The sequence below is a fragment of the Eublepharis macularius genome, chromosome 3, assembly GCF_028583425.1.
Source record: "Eublepharis macularius isolate TG4126 chromosome 3, MPM_Emac_v1.0, whole genome shotgun sequence".
Lineage (NCBI taxonomy): Eukaryota > Metazoa > Chordata > Lepidosauria > Squamata > Eublepharidae > Eublepharis > Eublepharis macularius.
Genome location: NC_072792.1, coordinates 164,515,901 through 164,531,100, shown reverse-complemented (window position 1 = coordinate 164,531,100; position 15,200 = coordinate 164,515,901). Strand labels below are relative to the sequence as shown.

Genomic DNA, 15,200 nt, shown 5'->3' with positions numbered 1-15,200 from the left:
TCACAAAGCTATCCATCTGGCATATAAATATTTGAAGAACTCCAGGCTACCTCAGAACACCAAAGGGCTTGCTATAAATTATCATATCCTGAGAATGTATTCAAGACCTGCTTATCCCCTGTTCCTGGATCGTCAGCTACGCCAGTTGATTTAATTTCCATCCTATAAGGAAGGAAAGGGTATTAAAGTGGAACGAGGGGGGGTGAGTTTGTGGTTTAAAGAGCAGGTCCTTCATCTGTCTCAGGCTGAAAAACAAAGTAGTGTCCTTTTTTCCTCTCCTCCTGCTAACAGTTTACAACTCAGGAATGTGCATAGGGTTTTATCACATTCTATAAGCCACTTTGCACACTCCCCATAACAACACTAACTTCTTGTCCCACCACTACTATGGAATGTGCAGTCATTCTCAATCCAAGATCTCTCTTTATACACACAGTGGCAGAGGTGACACTGCTTCCATGGTTATTCCCACAGAGATTTAGTACAATGCCAAATGCAAAGTCCCTTGCTAGGTATGTAAGACAGCCAGTTTGGTGTAGTGGTTAAGAGTGCAGGACTCTAATCTGGAGAACCGGGTTTGATTCCTGACTCCTCCGCTTGAAGCCAGCTGGGTGACCTTGGGTCACTCACAGCTTCTAGGAGCTCTCTCAGCCCCACCCCCCTCACAGGGTGTTTGTTGTCATCCTGAAGGGCGGTATATAAATCGAACGTTGTTGTTGTTATAGTAAATCATGTTAGCATGATGAACTGCGTCTTTACATCAGGGCTCCCCAACCGATGAGCCTATGAACACACAGAAATTTTGAGCATAGTGGGTGTCGTCTGACACGAGAGCCGGGACCAATCACAAAATGGCTGCTGTGGGTGTACAAATACAAAATATTGGGGAGATTTCAAGCGAATCATGCTCCTATAATAGGGGCAGATGTTTACTAATTGGACTTTCTCACAGACCCCATGGTGATGCCTTCTGGGGTCTTCTAAAATGTCTCACACTCCAGTGAGGCAAAGGAAAACCAATGTTGGCTCTTTGCATTGGGAAAGAGATGTTTTAGAAAAGAAGGAAGTGTGTGCCAGAAGACACATTGGTGAAAATTATGGCACCCATGTGCAGTATGTTGGTGTTTACTATTTTACATGTACCTGCACCAACATGGGAAAAATTGAAGACACTGTGTTGTTCTCACCACTAAAATTAGTTTCCTGGTTCCACTTTTTGAGCAAGAATTTGTATAGACTAGATGGGGAGTGCAGCTATTTAAAGCCCTACGTGGCTTGGGACCAGGGTATCTGAAGGACCATCTTCTTCTATACTTGCCTGCTTGGGACTTGGAGAGGCCTGCCTGATCCATCAACTAAAGAAGTTCAGCTGGTGGGTACACAGGAAAGGGCCTTTTTGGTGGTAGCCCAATTCTGGAACCATCTCTGAAGGGAAGTGTGCCTGGACCCCTCACAGTCTATTTTCAGGGGGCAGCTGAAGGTTTTTTAAAAATTTGGGATAGCTTTTGTTTAGCCACTTTTAAAATATAGGTAGTTTTAAACTGTGTTTTTAATGTATTTTTACATTTGTTTTTGTTTTATATTGTAAGCTCCTCTAGGTGGAAAGGCGGCTAATAAAAGTCTTAAATAAATAAATTATGTCACTATGTACAATTCATGCAAGAAATTCCTGGGGCAGGGGGGGGCAATATTCTGATGTGTACATGTCCTCACAACTCTTTGTAAATGGGATGATCCATTGGGATGATACAAAACGTCACGTTTTCCTACGTTTTGTTGGAAGGAGCTGCCACAATAGACTTTCCAGAGCCACCAGGTCTTATACAAGAATTGCAAAAGGTGGTGGTTTTGTTCATCAGCTGTCTTCAGCCAGTGACACCTGCTCCAGCTTCAAATAGACCAGAAGTTTAAAAAAAATCAATGCATGAGTGTGAGAACCACCCATTCCACCCAACCAGAGTAGCAAGGAACGGCAGGAGGCAAATGACACTTCTGATAATTGTCTTTGAACTGAAATATTGCTTTAAATTTTTCAGCCATGGTGTCAGGTCTACTGGTTTTCCATTGTCCTTACAGTAACGAACTCAAATACATAACTAAGTCAGCTGGAGTCCCTTTGCCAAAGATCAGGGTGTACTTTTTCAAATAAACAGTAAAGGATTCATGGGAGCCTTCTGTGACCTTCGCTGTCTGCACAGAAAGGAGTCTCTATTCATTTTGAAGGCTGAGAAAGTCTACTGGCAACATAACCGAGAAGTTAATTAGTCAGATTTACTCCATTGCAGTGCGTTTCACATGCCATCATTGCCAGTATATTAGGTGTTTCCTTATAAGGGATCAGACTCTAACTGGGGAAGAAGAAATCGAAGCAGATTTGGGCTGTTGTTGTGGTCTCCGTTTTCTTCCTGCAAAAGACCCTTTGACACAAGATCCGTAATTGAGGTCTGCATATTTTGTCTCTGAATGGTTATCTGGAAGGGAATGCCAAATAAGTATATATTCTGTACACTTTTTATTTTCATTGTGGGTTATCAGCAGCATGAGACATTTCAACAGCAACCGGTGCCTAAAGGATGAGTGCTATGAACGAGTATTCATTACAACAAATTGCTTCATATTGAATTGTGTAGAAAATGAGTGATCTTTGAGAGAGCACAACTGTTTTTCTCATACTATGCACACTAACTAGCTTGGTGGTTCTAAGTGTGTTCACTGGGACAGATCCGTTACAGGAAACTAGCATTTCTTATTGGACTCATATGATCACCGCATGGACTGGCTTATGTGATCCTCTCCTGTATTTTACAGGATGACAGGTCTTTCTGGTTATTTTTTAACTTGCAGTGTAATGGGACTATGAAGTGATTTCTGCTAGCCCTACAACTATTTCATTTAGCTTATGCACCTGATCTGTATGTGTGGTAGAACTTTTCTTGGTGGGTGTTAGGAAGTGACAACTTTCCAAGCTATTATGATGACTGCATCCAAAGTGGCAAATACAACAGAGGTGCCTCCACAACTGTACAGAAAACAACAAAGTAGAATGAACTACATGTGAAAGGGGAAAAGCTAATTAACAATTGTTATAAGCTAATTAATACCAAAGGTTTTAGAAAAAAATTTTCACTGAGTATACTACGAGTGTTGATTTTTTTCTAAAACCGTTGGTATTAATTAGCTTATAACAATTGTTAATTAGCTTTTTTCCCTTCACATGTAGTTCATTCTACTTTGTCATTTTCTGCATTCAAAGTGAGGCAACTTCAATCGTCTGTATGGGTTCAACACAGAAAGCTGCAAGAATGATTTTAAAAACAACAAGGATTCAGGTAAATTGAGAAAGCAGTAAAGAACCAATTCCAGGTCTTTCTGATTAATTCTTGTGTTTCAGGCCAGGCTATGGGACAGACATGATCCTTGTAGCTTTACTTGATGACCTCTCTCAGAATGTAGACAAACACCATTCTTCATTGTTGCTCCAACTGGAATGATCTTCTCAAACAGTAGATCATGCCATCCTGTTGAAGCGTTTAGAGGCACAAGTAAGTATCAGGATATGTCTTGGACTTTTTAAATTGCTCCTCTCAGATCAGACCCAAAAGGTTGCCATTGAAGACCAGTTATCTTCAGAGAGGATGTTTTCCCACGTGTTCCGGAGGCTACAATCTTATCTCCTATGTTATTCCACTTCTATGAACCAAACTACTTGTTAAACTTTTACAGAATGGAGTCTAGCTCCACATACACAGAATACTGCATGTGGAGCAGCTGAAAGGGGGGAAATAAGCCCCTCCCCCTGGTGCGGTTTCAGGCTGGGAAAAGGCATGGAGAGGAAGGCAAGAGCCCCGCCCTGCCTCATCATAGCTCAGCTGGGCTTTCCTTTATTTTTAAAGAGTCCTTGCAGCTGCTGGAACCTGGAATCAATTCTTTTAAAATGTATTGTCTGTTTCGGTTTTATGCAAAGCCTTTAGAAGAACTAATTTATGTAAAGCTTTTAGAAGAAATCATTCATAGCTGTGGAAATGGATGTCTTCAATATATTGATAACACTTAGTGCTGTATCGATCTAAATTCTCTGGCAATGTTGCAGAGGTCTTGAGCCACTGCCTAACTTGCTGGGGTTAAATAGTTGAAAGTGAACAAGCTGGAAGTGAACCCAGACAAGATGGAGGTAACGCTGGTTAAGAAGGCTGAGATCTTGAAGAACATTGCGCTTCCCACTTTTGATGGGGTTCAGCTGACTCTTACTGATTTGGTTAAGAGCCATGTGGTTATACAAGTCTCAGCATTACTGCTGGAAATGCAAGTTAATACAGCCACAAAAATGCCTTAAGCTCTAACTTTCAGCCCTCCTCTTACCAGAATCTAAGTCTTTTCCCAAGCTGCATGAGAAAAAAATACAGGCATGATACAGTATATTGCATCATGAGGCAGCCACCTTTGGGAAGGGTGGAATGGGGCTGTGGCTCAGAGGCAGAGCATCTGCTTTGCATTTAGAAGGTCTTGGGTTCAATCCCAAACATCTCCAGCTGAAAGGACCAGGTAGGAAATGACATGAAAGACCTCTGCTTGAGACCCTGGAGAGCTGCCGCCAATCAGAACAAAGAACAAACAATAACAACAACATTCAATTTACCTACCACCCTTCAGGACAACGTAACGCCTGCTCAGAGTGGTTTACAAAGTATGTTATTATTATCCCCACAACAATCACCCTGTGAGGTAGGTGGGGCTGAGAGAGCTCTGAGAGAGCTGTGACCGACCCAATTCAGATCTTGAAAGACCAAAGGTTCGAGTCAGTATAAGGAAATGTTTATACTCAAGAAAGTTCGGGATGAGGAAAACGACACGGAGGCACCATCCTTTCCCCTGCCTGATTCTCATTCTCCATCTCCCCATAGCAACTTTTTATCTTTTTTTAAAAAGTGAGAAAAAAGTTTCAGGAGTTGGGGAGAATCTTTCACCATCACATGTAATTTGACCCCAAACAGCTGCTGGCAAGAGTCCTGCGCTAGACAAACCAATGATTCAAGTGTAGGTAAGGCAGGTTGTGTCTTTATTTTGTGATATATTTTAGAGGCCTAATCAGTGAGCAATTCAAGCCCCACGTCTCCTATTAACAATCCATCCGGTGGATCCACATTCTAACCGTTTCAAATCCTCCTTTTTAGATATACCAAAGACCTTCTGAAAACGCAGCTGTCAGGCCTACACAAAGTTTTCTTTTAAAAGAATTCCCCCCCCCCCCTCAACTGTTCAAAGGGATGATAGTGGTGGGGGAAAGAATTACATTTAAAAAACCCTGCTTGATACTAGGTCATCCTGACATGAAGCAGCGAGGGCCAAATAAATCTAATAAGCTGTCAGTTCAGGCTTAGTACTTCGACAAGCTTTTAAGCTGTGCAAAGCTGGACAGAGGTTGACTATCAGGTCAGCAGCAAACAGCTTCACACAGCCAGAGGGATGAGCAACCAGCTGCTTGCCGGGGGCAGAGGAAGAGATCTGTTAAACCACGAAAACAAGCCCTGAATTACTTCTCCTGTACTGAAAAGGTGTGCATGGGGACGGGGGGGGGGGGGGAGAATATTAGGTCTGAGTTTAGAGAGATCTGAATTGCAATTCTTGCTATGTGCTGAAACTCACTGCCCACCAGCTGTTAACCCATCCATCTCTCAAGTTTATCATGAGGACAAAATGGGATGAAGAGGGAACTCGGGAAGGAAGAGGCACATGTTTTGTGTGCAAGGCAGCCTGGGTTTAATGTCCAGATAAAGGTTATCAGATATCCAAAAAGGCTCTTCATTGCCTGACAGCCATTTCCAGTCAGAATAGACAATAGCAAACTGGAGAGATTTGAAATGGTTACTTCAACCTTGGCGTGGGGGAAGATCCTTTGTTTTCTTCACATTGGTACTGCAATGGAGCCTCTTCGTGGAGACTTTCTCCCTGTTTTTCCCTCACAACTGGCAGGGTTTGGGCCATTTTTTAAAAATCAGCAGCAGTCAATATATTACTCTCATGTTAGCATTATAATGACAACTGGTAATTTAAAAGATGGCGAAAAGCTTGCCAATGGGGGAGGGGGGAATAGTGTGTGTGAGAGAAAAACGTTGCCACATATGGTGCTGGATGTGAATGAAGAGATGCAGAAATAATCTCATCTATGCTTTCCCCAAACCTCCTTTCAGTACACTCTTTCAGGAAAGACTGTACCCAAAGCATGTTTGGGAAAACCCATACAGAAGCCAGAGAAAATCCAGGAAGTTAGCAGAAGCCAGCATTAAATCTGTAGTGGTTTAGGAGGAAATGCAGTGCAAGTGTTTTGTGGGGATGCAACTCTACTATAGCCTGCTTCATCTATATAATTATAGTGGCAGCAGTCCATATGCAAAGATTTGGTAAATATGAAGCACACTGAAAAATGGGTACTCAGAGAGTGAAAAGCATGTACCAAATTATGGTGGTTACGTTCGCACTGTTTTCATTGTAGATGCCTGAAATCATCTTGTTGTGTTTGTGGGAAATGTTTGGGCCATTTTAATGTGGTCAGGAATACAGAGGAGAGACATTTTTAATGAAAGTGAACCTGCTAGGCAAGAGAAGTTTCATATTCCTGTTATAAGCTCAAGTGAATGAAGAGGTTGTTTAGCTACATGTGTGAATACATCCAAATAAGAGGCATTATTTTACTTCCATCATATATCAAGATGGTATTTATAGCAAGACTAGTTGGACAATAAAAAGATTATTCCCAAATTAGAAGACAATCTGAATTTTAATATCACCATATTCTTTGATATTTATATACATATACACATATAGCCACACACAAAAATAATGTATTAAAAGCTAAAGCTTTACTCCATTCCCACTGCAGAAATTTAAAAATGAATAATACGAAGGAAAAAAATGTACAAAGTACCTTCCTGCTTTAAAAAAAATTGAAATGATCTCTTGTGTATTCCTCAGGATAATTTTAATCAGGCCTATTACAAAACATTTCTCATGACAAGTATTGGTCGTGATTTTTTTTAAAAAAAAAGTTTTAAAGGAATCAAAAAGTTTGCCATATGGTCACTGTGCAGCGTTTACAGACATAAAATGGTAGGTTCATGAAGTGGAACAGAGATTGCAATATTCTGTCACCGCAAAATCCCAACCAAAAAAATAATAGTTAAAAAACCCACAAATAAATTTTAAAAATGCACATTTTTAAAATTTCTACAAATGAGAGAGAGGACAAAAAGATGTTTCACTTTTTGTGAAAGAGGAGAGGTTTCACCATTCCAGCCAGAATCTTGGGCAATTGGGCTGCGATCACTTCTGACATCATTTCTGGAAATTCAACGCTCAGTGCCCGGGACTGGAGAAATGTGTTCAAGCAGTAGAGGTGTAGCTGCTTCACAAGCTGTGTTATAAAAAAAAGGAGAAGAAATTATACAAATACCACCACACAACAAGATGCTCCCCAATCACAACCCCACCAGGTTGAGCTTTTGCACGGCTTCTTTTTGTCTAGCCATAGTAACAAATGACTCAGCCAGTGTAACCCCATATGATTCACAGCTTCATCTGTTTCCAAGGCAGCATATCACTGAACCATAATAATAACAATAACAACAACTGTGCTTACATACTTCTCTTCTATGCATATGAGTGCCCCACTCAAAGGGGTGAACAAATTCAGTGTTATTACAATCCCCACAATACAGCTGGGGCTGAGCGGAGTGGCTTACCCAAGGCCACCCACAGAGCTCGAGGCAGTAGTGGGATTCGAACCAGCAGAGTGCTGATTTGTAGCCCAATCACCTAACCACTATGCTACAGAAGCTTACTATGTTTTGCTGCCTGCCATGTCACTTCAGGAATGGGAGAATTGGCCAAACAAGGCGTCACCATCGGGCATGGGGATTAATGAAGCAATGCCCAAATGGTTGTTGTGGGTTTTCCGGGCTGTATTGCCGTGGTCTTGGCATTGTAGTTCCTGACGTTTCGCCAGCAGCTGTGGCTGGCATCTTCAGAGGTGTAGCACCAAAAGACAGAGATCTCTCAGTGTCACAGCTGCTGGCGAAACGTCAGGAACTACAATGCCAAGACCACGGCAATACAGCCCGGAAAACCCACAACAACCATCGTTCTCCGGCCGTGAAAGCCTTTGACAATACAATGCCCAAATACCCGTTTTTTAAAGTATACGCTTACATTAAGTTTTGAGAGAGAGAAATCTCAACAAATCACTGGTAAGTTTCAGAGCTCCTTCAAAAAATAATAAGCAAACCTGATCACCCCTTTCAGCATAACCAGAAAAGGTACAGACACGGCATAAAGGAGCTCTTTCTAGATATCAGTCATGTTTTTATTTCGCCTTTCCTTCAAGGAAGTTGTGATGGAATACATGGTTTTTGCCTCTTCTGTCTTCTCACAACATCCATCTGAGGTTGGTTAGCCCAAAAGAGGGCAATTGGCCCTAAATCAGCAAGTTCCATGGCACGGTTTTGAACCTGGATCTTCCAGATCTTATCCTGCTACCCTAACCACTACAACACTCTGCCTTTTTGTCCCTCCTCCATCTTCTCTGGGCCTCAGCTGTGTCCATGAACAACCAAGTGCACTACAACATCCATAGCAATAATGGGTTTATTTAAGGGATTTGTGTTTTGCCATTCTGAAGGAAAGGGCAGCTTGCGTAAGGAAATACAAAATCCACAAACAATTTCAATATTTAGGACCTCATAAATAACACAGTACAATGTAGAATAAAATCAATATTACCAAAACAAAATGGGACAGCACAGCTCAAATCACCTTCCTTCCATAAACTCTCTCACCTCCCCAGGTATTGGTTTAAAGCCTGTTTAATGAGGATTTTCTCTACTAGGAGCTGGTTCCACAAGGCAGGTGTAGCCACAGAAGTCACCTGATGCAGATCCAGCGTCCAATGTATCTGGGCCTCACCATGCATACACTCTAAACTTGTACAGATCGACCTCAAGACAAATAGGACCGCATAGGTGAAGGGCACCCAGATCGTCCTATAACCCATGGAGTGCTTCTGACAAGCAAACAGCCCCATGAGCTGCTCATACAGGACTGGATGGACCAAGCCCAACAATGTTAAGGCCTTGTAGAATAAACTTACATCATGCATGGAGTCCATCAATCTTGTAAGCTGGTAGAAACGCTGTGAACTGGCCACCACTCCCTTCTGCCGCAACCCGATCGCCTTGACCAGCTCTCTGATGTAGCTCGATCTCATTTCCTCAAACTGGGCTTGACTTCGAAGACCTTCCAAAGGAACTACAAAGAAAAACAATACTTACTAGCACTTCAAGAGTTTCACCGACGAATATTTTATTCCTGGCTTGATTCTAAGCATCGGTTCTTATGTGTAAAGACCTAAGCTGGAAGTGGCATACTTAAGAGGCCAAATTCTCCAATTTTGAGCCTACCCATCTTAAAAACATAAGAAGAGCATTGTTGGGTCAGACCAGTAGTCCACCTAGTCTAGCATCCTGTCTCACACAGCCATCAACCAGTCACTTTGGATGGCCAATAAGATGGTACCAAGGCTGCAGCTTTCCCTCAATATCCTCTCCTCGCACTGGTATTTAGAAGTTTAGGGCCTCTGAATGTGGATGGTCCCTTTAGCCACAGAGGGACCTATCTTCCATGAATTTGTCTAATCTCCTTATAAAGCTATCTGTGCTTGTGCCTCTCACTACATCCTCTGGCAGTGAATTCCACATTTTAATCAATCATTGAGCAAAAAAGTACTTCCTTTTGTCTGTTCTGAATCTTTATTATAGGTCCTGCTCTGGGTACCATTCACCTTCAGAGGTGAGGTGGGTTAACAAAAAGGGCAAGGCCTTTTCGCTTATGGAATATTTTCCCTGTAACCCTCTGCCTGGCAGCAAGCTTTTGGTGCTAGCAATCTACCAAGCTTTGGGCGGCAATGTTTTGGTGCTGGCCTCAGACTTTTCTGCTTACTCGTGCATTTTGGGGAGGGGGGGACAATTAAATTGTTCTGTTTCGCTAAGTGCATCTTTTCTTTGCTGCTTTTACCACTAGTCCCTGCTTGCTTTACCCTTACAGTCAACAATCTTGAAATTTTGCTACTGATTGCTATTATGTATTGAGCCTTGTGCTCGATAGTGATTTCAGCCAGCAATGATTTCAGCTCAGAGCAACATCTTTATTGACAGCCAGAACAGACAGACAAAGCTCAACGTGAGCCAAATATATACACACAAACCCTGCCCCGATAATAACCAACAACCAATAGTAACACACACCCTAGAATACCATCATTTGCATTAACACTATATACAATGTAACATATTTACAGAGCTGTGATTGGACTTTATTGTACATAGTGGATTGGATACAGCCTGCAGAAAAACAGCCAATAGGAATGAGGGCTTTAGGAGCTCAGACTGGAGCTCAGTCAGTTCATAACCCTCAATGAACCAACAGACATTAGGGGCCTTGCTAAGCCCTAACTCAACCCAATACATAACAATTGCTATTTCATTGCTAGTAGCCAGTTTTATTTATTTGATATCGGTGCTGGATACGACTGATTTTATCAGCATTGCCATCTTTGCTGTATCTGATTGGATTTGATTTTATTATTATACTCCTTGGATATTTTTTAAATTGAAAGTCTGGTATAAAATTTTACCACAGCCTTAAATACATTTAGAACCAGAGGCTAGAGATTGTAATAAAACCCTGGTTAACAGCAGATACCTGTACATACAAAGGGATGAGCTGGAAAGAAGAAGGAGCCTAAACTCTGCTCACAATTCCATTATTAATTTAATTTAATTTAATTTAATATTAAGCTGAGCTGACAGCATTCATCCTTATGGCTTGGTTCACATTTAACAGTTTGATTATTTGTGCCCCAGCGATGAGGAAATGAGAGCCTACACTTCCTTTTCTCCCAATGTGCATCTCCAATAGCTCTTCCTGTTTCTAGAGCAGTCATATCTGAACCGGGTAAACCACAATTCGCCTGCAATTCCTAACTGCAAACCATGGCTCAATCACAGTTTATGGTTTTGTTTTGTGCAAACCACGGTTTGTTGCCAATTTGCAAAAAAAGAAGCAGCATGGGAGGGCAGAAGGGGAGGAAGGACAAACCCTGCTATGGACTAACTTTTTTCCTATTACCCAAATTGGGTAATTGGGGAACATTACTTATGAATCAGTATTGTGTTTACAAGGCTGTTTGTACGATATACAGAAGGGAGAGAAGAGAAAGGGCAAGTGACTCAAGCTTCTAAATGTCACATATTTATCCTCCCTTTTCTCCAAGGACCTCAGGATTCTTCCTTTCCCACAGACCACAGCAGTTCAAAAAAGTGTGGCCAACAGGCAACAAACCATTAAAAATCACAAATGACCGACTGTAAACAGGCTTAAGTAGGAACTCTCCTCATATCCTTGAACAGAGCATTCCACAAATTTAATTTAATTTCTTACATTTATATTCCGCCCTCCTTGCTTTCGCAGGCTCAGGGCGGATAGCCAAGGCCACCACCAGGAAAGAACAGGCCCAAGCAGTAGCCAATCAAACATCTTTGAGGGAGGGCTTCACAAAGAGTAGTACTTGAGAATCAAAAGGGCAGAGAGTGTTCTTCAAGTGGAATGACCCTGACATGGTTCACCTCTCCTTCATTTTGCTCCACAACAACCCTGTGAAGTAGGATAGGCTAAAAGATAGTGGCTGCCTTAACCTCATCCAACGTTGTTGGACTGGCTCTTGACTTTGAAGAAGAGAGGCTTTGTTGAAGAAGCAAATGGGCACCTGGAAAGCCATTGGTGGGTGCCACAGCACCCACAAGGCACATGATGGAGGATCCCTGTGGTAACCATTAAACCACACACCAGCTTCTATTGTTACATGGGACAGTGGAGCTGGTAGGCATCCATTTTAATCTATCAATGATAATTTCATGTCCCTGAAGTTACACCTTTGGAATTCGAGTTATCAAAAATCCAGCTTTCTGGTTTCATCCAAGCAGATGAAAAATACAGAGCTGGAGGAGGAAGAAGAGGAAGAAGAGAAGGAAGGAAAAGAGGAAGAATACCTAATGCTACACTTACTTGTACTGAGGAGGAGCAAGGCTTTCATGCAGAGGAACTCTTCCTGGGAAACTTGTAGCTTGACAAATTCCTGGGGGATTTGCCACATGGACAGGCACTGAGAATAGAATGATGATTCCTTCATCCTCTGTCTTACACCCAAAAAGAAAAGAGACAAAAGGCAAACGAAATAAATACTGACCCAGCAATTTTCTTCAGTGCACATATCATATTGGAAGCCCATGCTGGGAACGAAATCACGATGCTCTGGCTAACAAAGCCAAAAGCACAACAACATGCTATTTTTTTTAAATAAACCATTTCTTAACAGGTATGACTATATAGCTCACAGATTTTAGAATGTTATATAAAATACAAAAATGTATAAAAGAAAGGTCTTAGGGTAAAAGACAAAACCAAACCCCCAAGCTAAACAACCATATAGGCATTAGTGAAGGAGCTTTTCAGGTCACTTTATCACCACAGAGGCTTCATTGGTTATGGTTTCTAACAGGGTTTGAATCCCTTATCTACAGGCAGAAATCAAGCTTCAACAGAGAGTATTTTTTTTAAACAGTGCGAGTTCTTCATGAACGACTAAGACCCAAACTGGGAGATTTGTGATTGGATCTCCTAAATAGTTTTTGTTATTGTTGTTAGTAAACGAAAGCTAGGGAGGTGGCCACTTTCAATCAAGGCCATGGGGAAACTAGCCCTTCCATTGCTCTGCCACCCTGGTCCATACTGGTGAGGCAGGGGGTGGAGGGCACGAGTCAGCTGCTGGCATATAATGATGAAACCACTTGGAATTCATAAATCGTCCAACAGCTTGTCTAGTCTGACTCTCACAGAATCATCTGTGAATCGCCAATGTATGTATTTATTTACTTATATATTCTGCATTTCTCAGAGACAAACTCACTCAGGGGCCCCAAAGGTTTGGCACCCCCGAAACTTGCTAAGCACCAAGACTGGTATCTTTTAGACACCAAAACAATGTACTTTCCTCAGCTCATCATGTATCTGTTTTTCTGAATGCGGCTACTGCTGTTCTAATGATTCTAGTGTTTAATTCTAGATTTTTATGAGTTTGGGATGTTACTGATTTTATTAACATTAATTGCTTGATTTTGTGTACAGTTGGTTGTTAGCTGTCTTGAACATTTTATACTAAAAGGTGGACAGCTAATCTTTTAAATAAAGGCAATCAAACAAAATGACAGCAGATCTACTTTGTAGAGTTTTTTGGTGCCTGTCAAATTCTATAATAAAACTGGTGCTTATTAACCTCACTCCGGCATGTCACAAACAGTGGATCTATGTGAAACATGCCCCTCAGCCAAACAAATGTTGGTGTGTCTGCTTTGATACCCCAAAGTCCTTACTTGGGGAAGTGTGAGGTGATCAATGCCATCAAAGCCACCAATTCTGACAATCAGTTCTGCAGGGGAGATAATTGGTCATGAACCTGGCCTGGCAGGCATTTAGAAGCCTTTCCCTCTATTTTACTGTTCCCTCTGTTTTACTGTTAAATGAATGAGTTTTTCATGGTGCTGCAGCTTTATTCTGCAGCTTTATTCTGTTTTTATAAACACACACAAGGGAGCTGTGCAAATGCTGCTTGATTTAAGTCTGCATGAGTATCTCAATTGTGAGCTGCAGATGACATGAAAACATTTTTATTTCCCCAGGCTTTGTGCTGATTTTTTGGCTGTCCTGCCTTTGGCTTCCAACAACTATTTTTATCTTTCCCCATGTTCATTTAAAACCAAATTGGGCAGTTTTATTGTCAACTTTTATTGCTGCTTTTATGATATAACACGATTGCTTGCTGCTGCTAGTTTCTGCTGATGATCTCCTGCAGGTGCGTTTTTATTACTGATCGTTGTCTTCTTGTTTAAACTGAATATTGGTAGCCACCTAAGGAACATTTCTTTTCAAAGAGCTGAGGGGAATAAATGAATAAATGAAGAGTGGATAGACGGACAGACATATTATCACATCTATCGTTTACATTTGTATCCCAACATTCCTCTAAAGGACCTAAATACATGGTTCCGCTCCCCCTCCTCATTTTATTCTCACAATATTTATTTATTTATTTATTTATTTATTTATTTATTTATTTATTTATTTATTTATTATTTCGATTTATAAACCGCCCATCCTCAGGGGCTCTGGGCGGTGAACAAAGGTAAAGGTAGTCCCCTGTGCAAGCACCGAGTCATTACTAACCCATCGGGGGACGTCGCATCACATTTTCTTGGCAGACTTTTTGTTATGGGGTAGTTTGCCATTGCCTTCCCCAGTCATCTACACTTTACCCCCCCCCCCCCCAGGAAACTGGGTACTCATTTTACCAACTTTGGAAGGATGGCAGGCTGAGTCAATCTTGAGCCAGCTACCTGAACCCGGCTTCCGTCATGATCGAACTCAGGTCGTGAGCAGAGCTTGGGCTGCAGTACTGCAGCTTACCACTCTGCGCCACAGGGCTCTCTATCCTCACAATGCCCTGCAAAATAAGTTAGGCAGAGAACAAATAACTGGCCCAAGATCACCGAGCAAGCTTCATGGCTACAGTTCTAATATACTGGTTTAAGTTTGACACTAAGTATCATTTTACATTTTGACAAGTGTTTACTTTGGTGGCTTTATTTGGTTTGAAAACCCTTATATTGAAAATCCTGAGAACCAAACAGAGAGTGAGTTTAGAAAAATCTAAATCCAGGAGAAAGAAGAACAGATGTGGAACAAGCTGGGGTAGAAGCGATGGCGAGCCCTGGTTGCTAAATTTATGATGTGCCACACAGGTCCACATGACAACTATTTCTGGAAGGGGCCTTTTTAAATATACATTTTGCAAGCCATACTGGTATCCATGTTTCATTAGAGACTGCTGAAGTGGAAGTATCTACCTTTCTTTGGAAAGCCATTGCTAAAAGTTTGGAAAGCAAACGTATTTACATTATTTGATAGCTTTCCAACATGAATGCTAGTAAACATGAGACAATAAAATGGATGGAAGTAGCCTTGGGAAAGATTTGTTTATCTAGCAAAGATTATTCCTCTTCCTGCTACTATCAGGGGAGGGGTGGGCTATGATGCATCAT

General features: G+C 41.6%; 1 protein-coding gene across 1 annotated transcript in view; it reads right to left on the bottom strand.

The window, feature by feature from the left end:
* Nucleotides 1-6,797: 6,797 nt before the first annotated feature.
* Nucleotides 6,798-15,200, bottom strand: part of PGR (progesterone receptor) — an 83,261-nt gene continuing 74,858 nt past the window's right edge. The window contains exons 6-8 of the mRNA XM_054974130.1: nt 12,112-12,242; nt 9,140-9,297; nt 6,798-7,408 (exon numbers count right to left, since the gene is read on the bottom strand). Of these exons, the coding sequence (XP_054830105.1) occupies nt 7,253-7,408; nt 9,140-9,297; nt 12,112-12,242 (445 nt within the window). The 3' untranslated portion in view covers nt 6,798-7,252. The remainder of the gene's footprint in view (nt 7,409-9,139; nt 9,298-12,111; nt 12,243-15,200) is intronic.